This window comes from Anomaloglossus baeobatrachus, chromosome 9, assembly GCF_048569485.1.
Source record: "Anomaloglossus baeobatrachus isolate aAnoBae1 chromosome 9, aAnoBae1.hap1, whole genome shotgun sequence".
Classification (NCBI taxonomy): Eukaryota; Metazoa; Chordata; class Amphibia; order Anura; family Aromobatidae; genus Anomaloglossus; species Anomaloglossus baeobatrachus.
Genome location: NC_134361.1, coordinates 175,874,912 through 175,892,893, shown reverse-complemented (window position 1 = coordinate 175,892,893; position 17,982 = coordinate 175,874,912). Strand labels below are relative to the sequence as shown.

Sequence of the window (17,982 nt, the reverse complement as noted above, 5' to 3'; positions counted from 1 at the left end):
GAAGTAGGTGTATCTGTCTCTAAGTCAACAGTAAAGAGAAGACTCCATGAAAGTAAATACAAAGGGTTCACATCTAGATGCAAACCATTCATCAATTCCAAAAATAGACAGGCCAGAGTTAAATTTGCTGAAAAATACCTCATGAAGCCAGCTCAGTTCTGGAAAAGTATTCTATGGACAGATGAGACAAAGATCAACCTGTACCAGAATGATGGGAAGAAAAAAGTTTGGAGAAGAAAGGGAACGGCACATGATCCAAGGCACACCACATCCTCTGTAAAACATGGTGGAGGCAACGTGATGGCATGGGCATGCATGGCTTTCAATGGCACTGGGTCACTTGTGTTTATTGATGACATAACAGCAGACAACAGTAGCCGGATGAATTCTGAAGTGTACCGGGATATACTTTCAGCCCAGATTCAGCCAAATGCCGCAAAGTTGATCGGACGGCGCTTCATAGTACAGATGGACAATGACCCCAAGCATACAGCCAAAGCTACCCAGGAGTTCATGAGTGCAAAAAAGTGGAACATTCTGCAATGGCCAAGTCAATCACCAGATCTTAACCCAATTGAGCATGCATTTCACTTGCTCAAATCCAGACTTAAGACAGAAAGACCCACAAACAAGCAAGACCTGAAGGCTGCGGCTGTAAAGGCCTGGCAAAGCATTAAGAAGGAGGAAACCCAGCGTTTGGTGATGTCCATGGGTTCCAGACTTAAGGCAGTGATTGCCTCCAAAGGATTCGCAACAAAATATTGAAAATAAAAATATTTTGTTTGGGTTTGGTTTATTTGTCCAATTACTTTTGACCTCCTAAAATGTGGAGTGTTTGTAAAGAAATGTGTACAATTCCTACAATTTCTATCAGATATTTTTGTTCAAACATTCAAATTAAACGATACAATCTGCACTTGAATTCTGTTGTAGAGGTTTCATTTCAAATCCAATGTGGTGGCATGCAGAGCACAACTCGCGAAAATTGTGTCACTGTCCAAATATTTCTGGATATTGCCAAACTGATAGGATTGGGGGGGGGTCACCTGAACCCCAGTGATTATGTGAAAGGGGCCTGATTGCACTATCCTGCGTGGTGCAGTGGTCCGGTGGATAGCTCATATATGTCTTTTATGGGGAAACTGCATTAAACAGTATGCCGTAAGCTCAAAGGCTTCCCCTGTTTGTTTAGTAGGTTGTAAAACGACAAAATTGATGAATTGGTAAGGTGATTATGTCTTATTTTGGTATTTTATTACCTTCTGGCTAGAAAACCCCCTTTTAAGAGTAACTGTACTTTCAAGTCACATTACAGATTAAGCTGTCCTGTGTAAATATGGGAAACACCACTATTTCTGACCATTATATAAGTTGCATCCTGCATTTTCAGCAGTTTTTAAATCTGCAGCCTATATCTTTTAATTTGCAGTTGACTCTGAGCTGGTGGGTGTAGACTGGCTGCTGTGATCTCTCCCATGCACAACTGAGCAGACAAAAAGGCATTATTGTGCTTCATTTTTTTAGTACACAGAAAGAAGCAGCAGCAGCATGGAGGACATTACACAACAGTCCTGAGCTGAATGTGAATCAGCTCTGGGGTCAAGTAAAGACTTGTTAGAATGCACATTTCTTCTCTTTCTATAACATATAAAATTTTCAGCATAAACTTTCTGTGTCTTCTGCTGCTCATTTCTTGTCCCTACATTTTCCCATACCATAGAAAATGCACAGCATAATCTTTCTGTGTCTCCTGCTGCCCATTTCTTCTCCCTACTCTTCCATAGCATATAAAACGCTCATCATAATCTGTGTTTCCTGCTACCAATTTCTTCTCCCTACTCTTTCCAGAGCAAATAAAATGCTCAGCATAATCTTTTTGTGTTTTCTGCTGCCCGTTTCTTCTCCCTACTCTTTCCCATAGCATATAAAATACTCAGTATATTTTTTCTACCTGTTTCTTTTTCCTACTCTTTCAATAACAAATAAAATGCTCAGGATAATATTTCTGTGTCTCCTGCTGCCTGTTTCTTCTCCTTACTCTTTCCATAGCATATAAAACATTCAGCATATTTCTGTGTCTCCTGCTGCCCATTTCTTTTCTCTACTCTTTCCCATAACATATAAAATGTGCAGCATAATCTTTCTGTGACTCCTGCTGCCCGTTTCTTCTCCTTACTCTTTCCATAGCATATAAAACACCCAGCATATTCTTCCTGTGTCTCCTGCTGCCCATTTCTTCTCTCTACTCTTTCTCATAACATATACAATGCGCAGCATAATCTATCTGTGTCTCCTGCTGCCCGTTTCTTCTCCCTACTCTTTCATTAGCATATATAATGCTCAGCATAATCTGCGTTTCCTGCTACCAATTTCTCCTCCCAAATCTTTCCATAGCAAATAAAATGCTCAGTATAATATTTTTGTGTCTCCTGCTGCCCCTTTCGTCTCCCTACTCTTTCCCATAGCATATAAAACACTCAGTATATTTTTTCCGTCTCCTGCTGCCTGCTTCTTCTCCCTACTCTTTCCATAAGAAATATTATGCTCAGCATAATCTTTATGTGTCTTCTCCTGCTGCCTGTTTCTTCTCCCTGCTCTATCCATAGCATATAATAGGCTGTGTTATATGACACCACAGTGATCAGTCAGTCCTTGTTTTCTGAGCAAGATAGAGCTCAGCTGATTTTTCAAAGTGGATGACAATGTCAGGAGGCACGGAGGAATAGAAAAATTGGCTGATAAGTGGGGAAAAAAAAGCAGATTTCTCTGAAAAGATATATAAAAATGTTTCTTATATTCAGCTGTACTATTGATTCCTGCAACGTGTGTTGAAAGTACAGTTTCCTTTTAACTTTAGACCAATGCAGAAGATTTTAGGTTTTTTTTAGCCATGACAGGTTTATAAAATAAATATGACATAAATTAGTACTGAATGTTGGACTGGAAAATTAAATGTGGTTAAAAAGTGAAGGTAGCTGTAAAGCTGTGCATTGTCCTTCTCAGTATGTGCTGCAAACTATTGAGCACATTAGGATACTGCCATCACAAAGATCTGCACAAATGCAGTTGTGAAAACATGGGACTGAGATGTCTCAAAGGACTATTGCGTGGCAATTTTACTTAGTTTATAGTCCGTGCTCATGTACAATGGTGGGCCGGGCATTCCGCAGATGTCATTTTGTTCTGAGTATGTGACATTTTTTAGTGTAAGGGACAATATGAAAACAAGAGTTTAATATATTTAATTAGATTTTAGATTTCGATGCTTCTATAGAAATTTACTAATATAATGCTATTTAAAAGACACATAAAATCTAGGTAACAATTTCCTCAATGTGCTATTAATTTGTAGTATTTAGAGTCTTTGCGATTGGTTAATACAGTTCTCCATCATTCTTATTTTATGGTTTCGTGGAAATTGGTTTAAGCCCCCCCATGCACATTGGTGGCTCAACATTACCGGTATTGACAGGTTCGACAAACTGTGCATGGAAATCACGGGCAATTCATTGATGGGGACGATGAGGGTCTGGCATGTTCAATTTTGGACTGCAGATCCTTTATTAGTCCCTTAGGTGAGCCACCAGGCTCTTTCATAAAGAACACAGAAAGGCTCGGCTGTGTGATCACGCCTCTGTATATGTAGGAGAGAAAGCCAAGAAAGCTGCCAGATGAACCATCGATCAAACCATCGTTCATCGACAGCCATCTAACGTGGATTTGGTCAATTAATCTTTTTTGCTGAAAATATATAAATGTAATGCACAGTAAACAAACAGAAGGGGGGCCTATTGTCATTAACAAAGGTCATAAGAAAATTCTTAGATGACATATGGATATTTACGCTCTCACTCCATGGTATGACAAGGGATAGAGAGGCCTTCCCACATGCATGTGTGTACATGCTTTAAGGGCTATTTCCAAGAAGCAATACCTATCCACTGGATAGGTGATAACTCATGGATCACTGGAGGCCAAACTGCTAGGATTTTGATGCCACTGCTGCATTCACTGTCTATGGGACAACCGGAGATAGTGGAGTTCAGCGCTCTGTGACCATGTGATGCAATGTTGGCAATAACCCTTTAAACGTCTTCAAAGCTATAGAAATATTGGTAAAAGATGAACATGTGGGGTATTTCTCCTGTTTATAAGCATTGATTGTTTTGATCCACGACATCTAGGAATTGATGTGGACAGAAACAGTATATGAATAAAAGTTACTCCGCTTGTAAAGGGGTACATAAAATAAAGGAAAGGTGGCTGCCAGGTAAAAAACATATCAGTAAATCAGCTTGAATAGTAATTTTTATAACTTACTAAACATGGTCCTGTTAGGCCATTGTCAGGTAGCCACTCAATCGATTTGCCTTCCAGCCCAGTGCTCGATACAAGACAGTATTGATCAGACTTGTGTGTAAACTGTGTTGACTGACTAGTTATTATGGATCTGGCATAGCTATTGAAATTATCTGTTCCCTGAAATTTGGCCAGGAAATTGAATTTACATTGAATTTATTCATTGCATATCAAATGTTCCTTATTATGATATGAGGTCTCTGCAGACCATATAAAATAATACTCAACTCACCTCTCACCTGTGCCACCGGTGCAGCCCACTGCCTGATTGGATATGTAGCTTCCTCAAGCCTTTTGTTTATTCACACTGGGCCAGAAATGTTCACTAGGCCTCAGGCAATGCACATCATGACATTGTGACATCAGAGGCCTGCTTGGTGCCGGAAGACCCTGGCATAGGGTAAAGATGTAGGAAAAGGATGTTGTGTGCAATGCAGAAGTAAAGAAGAGCGGAAGACTGGATAGGAAGCTGCAGTGGCGCGACAAGTGAGTAGTAAGGTGAATATCATTTCTTTAACCCTTTTCCAAATCAATAAAATGATGGCTGCCCCCCATTTTTGCCTAATTCACACAAAGCAAATCACAACAAGGATCTAATTTAGAACACTCGAGCCCCTTGACCAATCAGTGCCGGCTTCCTCCTCTCCACCTTTGGACATTTGAGCAGGATGTGAGCACTGCTCTGACTTCCTGCTCAAATGTCCGAAGGCGGGTAGACAGATGGAAGACACTGATTGGTTATGGGGCTTAGGGGTACTTTGCAGACTATGACATCGCAGGTGTGATGTCGGTGGGGTCATGTCGAAAGTGACGCACTTCCTGCGTCGCTCTCGACATCGTAGTGTTTAAAGCCTAGATGATACAATTAACGAGCGCAAAAGCATCGTAATCGTATCATCGGTGTAGCGTCGGCGAAAACCATAATTACCTTGCTGCGACGGTCCGATGTTGTTTCTCATTCCTGCGGCAGCACACATCGCTGTGCGTGAAGTCGCAGGAACGAGGAACATCTCCTATCTGCTTCACCGCGGCTCCTGTGGGCTATGCGGAAGAAAGGAGGTGGGCGGGATGTTTACGTCCCGCTCATCTCCGCCCCTCCGCTTCTATTGGCCGCCTGCCTGTGACGTCGCTATGACGCCGCACGGCTCGCCCCCTTAATAAGGAGGCGGGTCACCGGCCAGAGCGACGTCGCAGGGCATGATGAGTGCATGTGAAGCTGGCGTAGCGATAATTTTCGCTACACCAGCTATCACCACATATAGATGCTGCGACAGGGACAGGGACTATCGCACTTGGCATCGTAGCATCGGCTTGTGATGTCGTAGTGTGCAAAGTACTCCTTACATGTCATAACAATGTCATGTGGGCTCCGGAAAGCGACTTCAGACATCGCTGGAACCGCAGCCGCATTTGAGGTGAGTATAGGCTTATTTATTTTTATGGGCAAACAAAGGGAATGAGTAGGAGTTGTCCAAGTAGTGGACATCTTCTTTAAACTTGTACTAAAAATCACAATTCACTATATCCCCTTTTTACTTATATCTGACTTTTGTCATATTCATGTGCGTAAATAACATTTTATCATCAGGACAAACTGTTTTGCTGCTGGTACACGTTGATGGCCATAGAGAATTCAGTTATGATAATCCAACGTAAGAAAGTAATTGTGCCATGTTTTTCTTTAAAAACAAAAGTTTTTTCATTGAAACATATAAATGACACTGTGTAGTGCCTAATGTTCTTGTTGCCTAATTCTTACTCTTTTATAAGTAGATATCTGAGATGAGTAGATCAGGCAAAATTCGATTTTGCCTTTTCACATCAATTTTCCTGGGAAATTTGAATTACAGGGAAGTTATTCCTCTCAAATTTAATGTCCAATATTACGGTAAGTTCTGGGGTTTCTCCAGGCCTCGTAGGATAATAAATGAAATATGTAAAAAAATATGAAAAAATCTTTAAGCTCACCTTACCGCTTACCTCTGCGAACCCTCATTTACTCACCGCCGCCCCTCCAATCCTCGTTGCATCTTTTGATCTACTGCTCTCACTGGATTCCCCGCCTTCCATGAGGCCTGGAGGATTTTGCGCATGCGCAGATGTGCAGAGGCTTCCTGCCTTATGAAAACCAAAAGCACAGTTTAGGATGCTCAAAAATTCCGGCATGAACAGTGGGAGAGAAGATGCGCGGAGAACCAAACAGATGGTAGTGAGTAGTGGAGGGCCTAAAAAGGTGAGCAGTGAGGCGAGTATAAGGATTTTAGATGGCTTATGATGGCTCAGAAAAATAGCGTTCAGTGACATGGAAGTAAATTACAAAAAAATTACAAAAAATCCACATTTTGGTTAATTTAAATATTTGTAAAATTTGAGTGCAATTCTTTTCATTCAAATTTATTCTCTCATCTCTAGTAAATAAATAAAACAAATTCTCATGATCTTATGTGCGAGTTCACATATACACTATGTATGGAATAATGTTACCGATGGGCTGCCTTATGTATGTATGTATTATTTAAATAATTAATACTTTTTGAGATTGGAAAAGGTTTAAATTGTCCACATGCTGAATGTAAAACTCAAACTTCCCTTACTTCTACTAAATTAAGGTAAGAGCTTGTTTCTATGCTGTATATAAGGCCATCCTGTTTTGTTTCCTACGATATGGTACAGAAACCAGAACTAGTCCCTTGGATCAGACTTCAGTTGTGTCCAGCATAAAACCACCGACCAGACACAACTGATGTATGGAAACCCAGCCTTACAGCACCATAGGAAAATAAGTGAAATTCAGAAAAACCACAAGGAATTTAGGTGTTTCTTTCCAAATGCAGAGTGGTAAGTATGGGTACTCTGAGTGAAGGAAAGAACTATAAAAAAGCCAGGTAGGGAGTTCACTATGCAGATCCAGATTGTAACTGAATAAGTCATAATTAAATACAAACGTTTGCAGAACATTTGATGATATAAAACATTTTCAATGACTCCAAACTCAAATTTTCTTCCTTCCTATTCTAGATAGCGAAATTGATAGATAGATACATAGATAGATAGATGGATGGATAGATAAACAGATTGATAGGTAGATTGATAGACAGCTAGATAAATAGATGGATAGGTACATTGATGGATAGCTAGATTGGTGTATAGCTAGATAGATTAATGGATAGATTGATGGATAGCTAGACTGATGGATAGCTAGATTGGTGGATAGCATGATAGATTCATGGATAGATTGATGGATAGCTACATTGATGGATAGCTAGATTGGTAGATAGCTAGATAGATTGATAGATAGCTAGAATGACAGATGGATAGCTAGATTGATGGATAGCTAGATTGATGGATAGCTAGATAGACAGATGGATAGGTAGATTGATGGATACCTAGATTGGTGGATAGCTAGAATGACAGATGGATAGCTAGATTGATTGCTGGATAGCTAGATTGATGGATAGCTAGATAGATTCATGGATAGATAGATTGATGAATAGCTAGATTGATTGATGGATAACTAGATTGATGGATAGCTAGATAGACAGATGAATAGGTAGATTGATTGATAGCTAGATAGATGGATAGATAGATTGATGGATAGTTAGATAGACAGATGGATAGGTAGATTGATTGATAGCTAGATTGGTGGATAGCTAGATAGACAGATGGATAGGTAGATTGATTGATAGCTATATTGATGGATAGCTAGATAGACAGATGGATAGGTAGATTGATTGATAGCTAGATAGATGGATAGATAGATTGATGGATAGCTAGATTGACAGATGGATAGCTAGATTGGTGTATAGCTAGATAGATTAATGGATAGATTGATGGATAGCGAGACTGATGGATAGCTAGATTGGTGGATAGCATGATAGATTCATGGATAGATCGATGGATAGCTAGATTGATGGATAGCTAGATTGATGGACAGCTAGATTGGTAGATAGCTAGATAGATTGATAGATAGCTAGAATGACAGATGGATAGCTAGATTGATGGATAGCTAGATAGACAGATGGATAGCTAGATTGATGGATAGCTAGATAGACAGATGGATAGGTAGATTGATGGATACCTAGATTGGTGGATAGCTAGAATGACAGATGGATAGCTAGATTGATTGCTGGATAGCTAGATTGATGGATAGCTAGATAGATTCATGGATAGATAGATTGATGAATAGCTAGATTGATTGATGGATAACTAGATTGATGGATAGCTAGATAGACAGATGAATAGGTAGATTGATTGATAGCTAGATAGATGGATAGATAGATTGATGGATAGCTAGATTGACAGATGGATAGCTAGATTGATGGATAGCTAGATAGACAGATGGATAGGTAGATTGATGGATAGCTAGATTGGTGGATAGCTAGATAGATTGATGGATAGCTACGTAGATTGCTGGATAGCTAGATTGATTGATGGATAACTAGATTGATGGATAGCTAGATAGACAGATGGATAGGTAGATTGATGGATAGCTAGCTATATAGATGGATAGGTAGATTGATGGACAGCTAGATTGGTGGATAGCTAGATAGATTGATGGATAGCTAGATTGACAGATGGATAGCTAGATTGATGGATAGCTAGATAGACAGATGGATAGGTAGATTGATGGATAGCTAGATTGGTTGATAGCTAGATAGATTGATGGATAGATTGATGGATAGCTAGATTGATGGATAGCTAGATTTATGGATAGCTAGATTGATTCATGGATAGATAGATTGATGGATAGCTAGCTAGAATGATGAATAACTAGACTGATGGGTAGCTAGACAGACATATGGATAGGTAGATTGATGGATAGCTAGCTAGATAGGTGATAGATAGACTGATGGATAGATAGATAGGTAGATTGATGGACAGCTAGATTGGTGGATAGCTAGATAGATTGATGGATAGCTAGATTGACAGATGGATAGGTAGATTGATGGATAGCTAGATAGACAGATGGATAGGTAGATTGATGTACAGCTAGATTGGTGGATAGCTAGATAGATTGATGGATAGATTGATGGATAGCTAGATTGATGGATAGCTAGATTGGTGGATAGCTAGACTGATGGATAGATTGATGGATAGCTAGATAGACAGATGGCTAGCTAGATTGATGGATAGCTAGATAGACAGATGGATAGGTAGATTGATGTACAGCTAGATTGGTGGATAGCTAGATAGATTGATGGATAGATTGATGGATAGCTAGATTGATGGATAGCTAGATTGGTGGATAGCTAGACTGATGGATAGATTGATGGATAGCTAGATTGATTGATTGATGGATAGATAGATAGATAGATAGATAGATAGATTGAGGGATAGCTAGATTGGTGGATAGCTATATAGATTCATGGATAGATTGATGGATAGCTAGATTGATTGCTGGATAACTAGATTGATGGATTGCTATATTGATGGATAGTTAGATAGATGGATAGCTAGCTAGATAGGAAAAATAAAAGCAGCACTCTTGATGCAAAAATGGGTGCAAAGCCATAGACATAAACAAGATTTACTAAAATGGGCAAGCAAACATTATGCATTTGGAGCAAAAACCAACTCATCATGGGAGAAGCTGTTTAATATAATTAGTTTGTGTTTTAGTGCAGCATGTAGAAGTACCAAGATAATCGTACTCTTTGAAGAATATCTTCTACAGTCTTCGATAGAAAAATGTGTATCACCTCTCGGGGATGTTTCCGAACCACCGTGATACTTTTGTCAGCTTTTCTAGAAAACTGACTCGTTAGAGGCGTTATGTCTCACTTCACTGGGTATTTCAATGTAAAATAATTGTGAAAATATTAAAACCAGAATTCGACCGGTGGGAAACGTAAAACAACTGCTTCCGCAGAGAAAGTCTACGAGAGTAGGAATAATACATAAGTTGTAGTTTACTTGTTTCGTGACAAAATATTTTCTTTTTGCCCCTCGTAGGTGATTCGAAAAAGAATCTTTGCTCCATGTGACAAAAAAATAAGTTCCACAAAAAAATCTGTTTTTTTGATATAGCACGATTAGTTTTGCCCCCACAATAGACCTAGTTTCACCTTTATGCAAAGACCCCCTACGTGATTTTTGAAAGCTTCGTGAGCATATCTTCCATCCTTACCTATGAAAAACTGATCGATATGAAATACTCTAGTATAATATACCACTAACATTCAAGTTTTTTAGGCATGGCTCCTTATTGTAACTTCTTGAGACAGTGCTATGTGGAGGGATAGCCTCACAGTTTTAATACTATTTATAAAAGTTCTATTTCCTCAGTAGTTTTGGCACTGCTCATGTCCCTGAGCCACTGGGGGTCATTTATTAAAACTGGGCAATGCAGAAGCAGAAAGAGGCCTCTATCTGCCATAACATGTATAGAAATGTCCCATATCTCAAACGTTCCAATACAAAACCTTCAAGCTATTGGTGATGACATCTGTGAGTCATCCATTTTTTTGACAAACGCTCCAAAGCCATGCGTCCTGAGAAGCCATGCCCCCTTTTTCAACGAGAAGCTTTTTAAAGGCGCATCAATTGCAAAATAGAGAATAAACATATGTACAATAACAAATCTGTTGCACCTTTTATCCAACATTTTTGTTTTTTTGCATCACATTACTGGCATAGATTTAATAAATGGCCCCCAGTATATTTGTCACTTGGCACTTCATTTGTGTGTATTTTAGTATATATTCAAACATACCTAACTAGTAATTGAATTCTAGAGAAATCAGGGGTCGTTTAGCATAGAAACCAACCAATATTCTTAGTACATGTTACAGCCATTTTTGTTTTTTGGGGAAACAGGCATGTGTGTCGCGGGCCTATGGTCTCCTGTGCACATTAAAACATGAATATGGTCATTATTTTACTGTTCAGAATTCACACAACACTATACAACACTTATATTTTTGGCAGGGAGTTTTCACAACATGTCCAGAACTCGCTTAACAATTAGGCATCATCGTTGGCGCACAGGTCCATCTGATAGATATCCGAGCATCATAGTCGGTGCACGGGTCCATCTGATAGATGTGCAAGCATCATTGTTGGTGGACAAGTCCATCTGATAGATGTCCGAGCATCATGGTTGGCGCACAGGTATATCTGATAGATGTCCACACATCATTATTGGCGCACAGGTTCATCTAATAGATGTCTGAGCATCATCTTTGGTGCCCCGGTCCATCTGATAGATGTCTGAGCATTATTGTTGGCGCACAGGTCCATCTGATAGATGTCCAAGTAACATGGTTGGCGCACAGGTCCATCTGATAGATGTCCAAGCATCATTGTTGGCGCAGAGATTCATCTGATAGATGTCCAAGCATCATTGTTGGCGCACAGGTCCATCTGATAGATGTCCAACTATCATTGTTGGTGCACAGGTCCATCTGATAGATGTCCGAGCATCATCTTTGGCGCACAGGTCCATCTGATAGATGTCCGAGCATCATCGTTGGCGCACAGGTCCATCTGATAGATGTCCAAGCATCACTGTTGGCGCACAGGTCTACCTGATAGATGTCCAACCATCATTGTTGGCGCACAGGTCCATCTGATAGATGTCCAATTACAACTTAATGTAAAGTAAGACTTTAATCTGATGTAGTATGGGTTCATTTAGGTTTTTTTGATCATTTCTTTTAATAGTGACTTGCACATTTAATTGGATACCTTCCTAATTTCTTGACTCATGAACTGTAAACAGTGAATTAAAATGTGCAATATATTAACTTTAGTATTTTTCTTCTTCTTCATCATTCCTTTTTATGACAGTGCTATAGTCCAGAACCATTTACTGTTTAGATTTACCATTCTTTTTTTTTTTCTTTTTTTCTTTTTTTTTTAACAAAAAAACAAAAATGTGTTTTGGCTTTTTTTTTCCCGAAACCATTCCTAAATATGTATTTAGCCAAAGTGCTCAATAAGAGCAGTTAGGTGCAGCTCAAGTTAGCAATTGGAGATATTCTGCTCTACAGAGTTGTTGTCTGCATGCATTGTACAAACTTTTCTGTGCCTTTATAGCCTCACAATATATAGCAAAAATTAAGTTAAAACTGCATAAGAGAGAAAACAATTACTGGCACTCTCATTCTAACCCTGTACTACCTTCACATTCCCCTTGTTGGAGATGTCTTACAGTAGAAATGTTTCATTGTTACCTTAATTAGCTAAGTCTCAAGAAAAAAAGGTTTCTTCATTTATAACATCCAAAATGACCCACAGTACCCAGCCATAATCAATTTCCAGGCAAAAGAAAAAAAATAAAATAAGAAATTTAGTGAAAAAAATGTGTGACAAAAAGTGCAATTCTCCTTCCCCCTCTTCGAAAGCTTTAGCTTCAGCTTCTTTCTCTGGGCCAAACATCAAACTTTGAAGCAAGAGGGGGTGAGAGACTTAGGTGAAGCTTGTGTCCTGTGGAAGGAAGGGTGTGCACAGCTTAGGGTAAAAGGTAATGGAGATGCTTCAGTTGACATAGTACATCCAGTAAACCAAGTTAAAAAATCCAAAAGTGATGGGGAAAATGATTCTGGACCATTTGTCGATGGTACTGACATCTGTAAGGTCTGGAATCTTAAGCTTTAACTTAGAAGAACGTCGCCGAAGGCGGCAGTTGGCACGTCCACGAGTGGCTGTAAGTGGAACATGACGCTCCAGGGGAGTGTGGCCAAAACTGTCCCCTCTTGAAGTCAGCTGTTTCCGGAACTGGATCCCTGAGTTGTCATATGACAGGACGGAGTTCCGGGAATCACCGATGCTACTTCCCATCTCGGCCGACATCAACTCACTGCTCATGTTAAGGGTGCTGAGAAGAATGTTTCCATAAGGATCAACCTAAGATAGAGAAATATATATTATTAATGTTGACAAAAAATAAAATGTAAAGGTCACTCTTATGTGGGGACCCTTGGAGCTGGGTTATGAGCTTACGTATTTTGGCCAAAATATGGACCAATACCTCACTTTATTAAATATCAAAATTTAATGTCTCAAGATAAACTGTAGATTCCATGAAGAACAAGTAAAAGTGCTTGTTTTTAGAATCATTGTCTTACAATATAAATCTATGAAGATGACATATATACTGTATATACAGTACAGACAAAATGTTTGGACACACCTTCTCATTCAAAGAGATTTCTTTATTTTCATGACTCTGAAAATTGTAGATTCACATTGAAGGCATCAATACTATGAATTAACCACATGTGGAATGAAATACTTAACAAAATTGTGAAACAACTGAAAATATGTCTTATATTCTAGGTTCTTCAAAGTAGCCACCTTTTGCTTTGATTACTGCTTTGCACACTCTTGGCATTCTCTTGATGAGCTTCAAGAGGTAGTCACCAAAAATGGTTTTCACTTCACAGCTGTGTCCTGTCAGGTTTAATACGTGGGATTTCTTGCCTTATAAATGGAGTTGGGACCATCAGTTGTGTTGTGCAGAAGTCTGGTGGATACACAGCTGATAGTCCTACTGAATAGACTGTTAGAATTTGTATAATGGCAAGAAAAAAGCAGCTAAGTAAAGAAAAACGAGTGGCCATCATAACTTTAAGAAATGAAGGTCAGTCAGTCAGAAAAATTGGGAAAAGTTTGAAAGTGTGCCCAAGTGCAGTGGCAAAAACCATCAAACGCTACAAAGAAACTGGCTCACAAGAGGACCGCCCCAGGAAAGGAAGACCAAGAGTCACCTCTGCTGCAGAGGATAAGTTTATCTGAGTCACCAGCCTCAGAAATCGCAGGTTAACAGCAGCTCAGATTAGAGACCAGGTCCATGCCACACAGAGTTCTAGCAGCAGACACATCTCTAGAACAACTATTAAGAGGAGACTTTGTGCAGCAGGCCTTCATGGTAAAATAGCTGCTAGGAAACCACTGCTAAGGACAGGCAACAAGTAGAAGAGACTTGTTTGGGGGTAAAGAACAAAAGGAATGGACATTAGACAAGTGGAAATCTGTGCTTTGGTCTGATGAGTCCAAATTTGAGATCTTTGGATTCAACCACCGTGTCGTGTGACGCAGAAAAGGTGAACGATGGATTCTACATGCCTGGTTCCCATCTTGAAGCATGGAGGAGGAGGTGTGATGTTGTGGGGGTGCTTTACTGGTGACACTGTTGGGGATTTATTCAAAATTTAAGGCATACTGAATCAGCATGTCTACCACAGCATCTTGCAGCGGCATGCTATTCCATCCGGTTTCCGTTTAGTTAGACCATCATTTATTTTTCAACAGGACAATGACCCCAAACACACCTCCAGGCTGTGCAAGAGCTATTTGACTAAGAAGGAGAGTGATGGGGTGCTACACCAGATGACCTGGCCTCCACAGTCACCAGACCTGAACCCAATCGAGATGGTTTGGAGTGAGCTGGACTGCAGAGTGAAGGTAAAAGGGCCAACAAGTGCTAAGCATCTCTAGGAGCTCCTTCAAGACTGTGGGAAGAGCATTTCCGGTGACTACCTCTTGAAGCTCATCAAGAGAATGCCAAGAGTGTGCAAAGCAGTAATCAAAGCAAAAGGTGGCTACTTTGAAGAACCTAGAATATAAGACATATTTTCAGTTGTTTCACACTTATTTATTAAGTACTTCATTCCACATGTGTTAATTCATAGTTTTGATGCCTTCAATGTGAATCTACCATTTTGTAGAGTCATGAAAATAAAGAAAACTCTTTGAATGAGAAGGTGTGTCCAAACCTTTGGTCTGTACTGTATATATATATTATATATATGTATTTTATTCTATACAAGACACCCAGCTTACGTATTTTGGCCAAAATATAGACCAATACCTCACTTTATTAAATATCTTTTTATTTGTTGCCCAATTTTCTGTATAATGCAGCCAGGCCCTTTTGGGGTGTCTGTAGTGTGAGGTGCACTTATATAGTGCTGGGCAGCCTGCCTGATCTAATAGAAGGGCGTCTTCAATAGGCTGTGAACCAGACCCTGTGCATCACATGTACCTGTGTGACTGGCGCCCTATGCAAACCTCATCTGTGTGCATGTTTAATACCAGCAACCACCCACTCCATGATATGGTAGGCTGTTATCCCCACCATTATGGGGGGTCTGCTGCATCCTGTGAGTGCATTTGCTGTTTGATGGTTAATGGCTGTTTTTGGTGATTTTTTTCACTTTCTGTAACTTAGTTACATAGTTACATAGGTTGAAAAAAGACCAAGGTTCATCTAGTTCAACCTTCCTCCACCAATTATATAATTCTATGTGGCTTTCACATCATTTAGATTTTTTTAAATTTACCGGTAGCAAACTATAAAATCTGTAACTGTACCTTTTTTAAATTGTAAGTCTAATTCAATACTTTAGGTTTTTCTTTTTTTCTGCATCAAAGTGGCACATATTCCTCACTAATACCTTACTATCGGTCAATGCCATACAGATCCTAAACTGATTCTGTGACACAATATGACTGTGAGATAGTGAAAGACAAGGGGGTCCTAGGGGATCCTAGGCTATCCTTGTCCTCTGGATTACCTCTGAAGGTGGAGATACTGGAGTACCATGCCTTACTGTACTATTGTGTACAGCTAATCTGTTGCCCCTCCCCCCAGGAAAAGAAATGGCAAGAGTGTGATGGAAACACAGATAAAACAGACATGGATAATAGAAATGTAGCCACACTGCACACTCTCAGGAATAAACAGTAAGAAATTAAAGAGATACATCTCTCCAGACCAGTATAGACAAGCTATAGCTGGCACTAATGCAAGAGTCCAGCCAGCACATATACGAGGTGAGTGAATATGACTGTTTCTCCCATAGCATGTGACTAAAGAACATTAAAAAGGAGTCCAGCAGAGATTAACTCTTGCTAGCCTGCCTATGGTATGTGAGTCGATGCCCGAGTCACCCTGTGCTAATTACAGACATGAGAGAAGTTAACAGGTGCAAGAATCTGAAGTTTACCCAGATTCTGATGCCACCTTGACAGTTGCTTGCAAAAACCCCCTTGTAACATTTTGTTTATGCACTTGGACTAGGTCTGAACCACACAATGCTCCAGAGGCTTGTTGACCACAAAGATGGCACTTTGAGTGACCCGTGACTGGCCAATTTACTCAGAATATGTGTTATGCACATACAGTACAGACCAAAAGTTTGGACACACCTTCTCATTCAAAGAGATTTCTTTATTTTCATGACTTTGAAAATTGTAGATTCACATTGAAGGCATCAAAACTATGAATTAACACATGTGGAATGAAATACTTAAAAAATTGTGAAACAAGTGAAAATATGTCTTATATTTTAGGTTCTTCAAAGTAGCCACCTTTTGCTTTGATTACTGCTTTGCACACTCTTGGCATTCTCTTGATGAGCTTCAAGAGGTAGTCACCGGAAATGGTTTTCACTTCACAGATGTGCCCTGTCAGGTATAATACGTGGGATTTCTTGCCTTATAAATGGGGTTGGGACCATCAGTTGTGTTGTGCAGAAGTCTGGTGGATACACAGCTGATAGTCCTACTGAATAACCTGTTAGAATTTGTACTATGGCAAGAAAAAATCAGCTAAGTAAAGAAAAATGAGTGGCCATCATTACTTTAAGAAATGAAGGTTTGTCAGTCCAAAAAATTGGGAAAACTTTGAAAGTGTCCCCAAGTGCAGTGGCAAAAATCATCAAATGCTACAAAGAAACTGGATCACATGAGGACCGCCCCAGGAAAGGAAGACCAAGAGTCACCTCTGCCAGGGAGGATAAGTTTATCCGAGTCACCAGCCTCAGAAATCGCAGGTTGACAGCAGCTCAGATTATAGACCAGGTCAATGTCACACAGAGTTCTAGCAGCAGACACATCTCTAGAACAACTATTAAGAGGAGACTTTGTGCAGCAGGCCTTCATGATAAAAAAGCTGCTAGGAAACCACTGCTAAGGACAGGCAACAAGCAGAAGAGACTTGTTTGGGCTAAAGAACACAAGGAATGGACATTAGACAAGTGGAAATCTGTGCTTTGGTCTGATGAGTCTAAATTTGAGATCTTTGGATCCAACCACCGTGTCTTTGTGTGACGCAGAAAAGGTGAACGGATGGACTCTATATGCTCGGTTCCCACCGTGAAGCATGGAGGAGGAGGTGTGATGGTGTGGGGGTGCTTTGCTGGTGACACTGTTGGGGATTTATTCAAAATTAAAGGCATACTGAACCAGCATGGCTACCACAGCATCTTGCAGCGGCATGCTATTACATCTGGTTTGCGTTTAGTTGGATAATCGTTTATTTTTCAACAGGACAATGACCCCAAACACACCTACAGGCTGTGTAAGGGATATTTGACTAAGAAGGAGAGTGATGGGGTGCTACACCAGATGACTTGGCCTCCACAGTCACCAGACCTGAACCAAATCGAGATGGTCTCGGGTGAGCTGGACCGCAGTGTAAAGGCAAAAAGGGCCAACAAGTGCTAAGCATCTCTGGGGACTCCTTCAAGACTGTTGGAAGACCATTTCCGGTGACTACCTCTTGAAGCTCATCAAGAGAATGCCAAGAGTGTGCAAAGTAGTAATCAAAGCAAAAGGTGGCTACTTTGAAGAACCTAGAATATAAGACATATTTTCAGTTGTTTCACACTTTTTTGT

The 17,982-nt window shown here is 40.0% G+C and overlaps 1 protein-coding gene across 1 annotated transcript in view; it reads right to left on the bottom strand.

Annotated features, from left to right (window-relative positions):
- Positions 1-805: 805 nt before the first annotated feature.
- LOC142251359 (gamma-aminobutyric acid receptor subunit beta-4-like) overlaps positions 806-17,982 on the bottom strand; it is a 327,605-nt gene continuing 310,428 nt past the window's right edge. Inside the window, exon 9 of the mRNA XM_075324070.1 lies at positions 806-13,206. Within this exon, the coding sequence (XP_075180185.1) occupies positions 12,838-13,206 (369 nt within the window). The 3' untranslated portion in view covers positions 806-12,837. The remainder of the gene's footprint in view (positions 13,207-17,982) is intronic.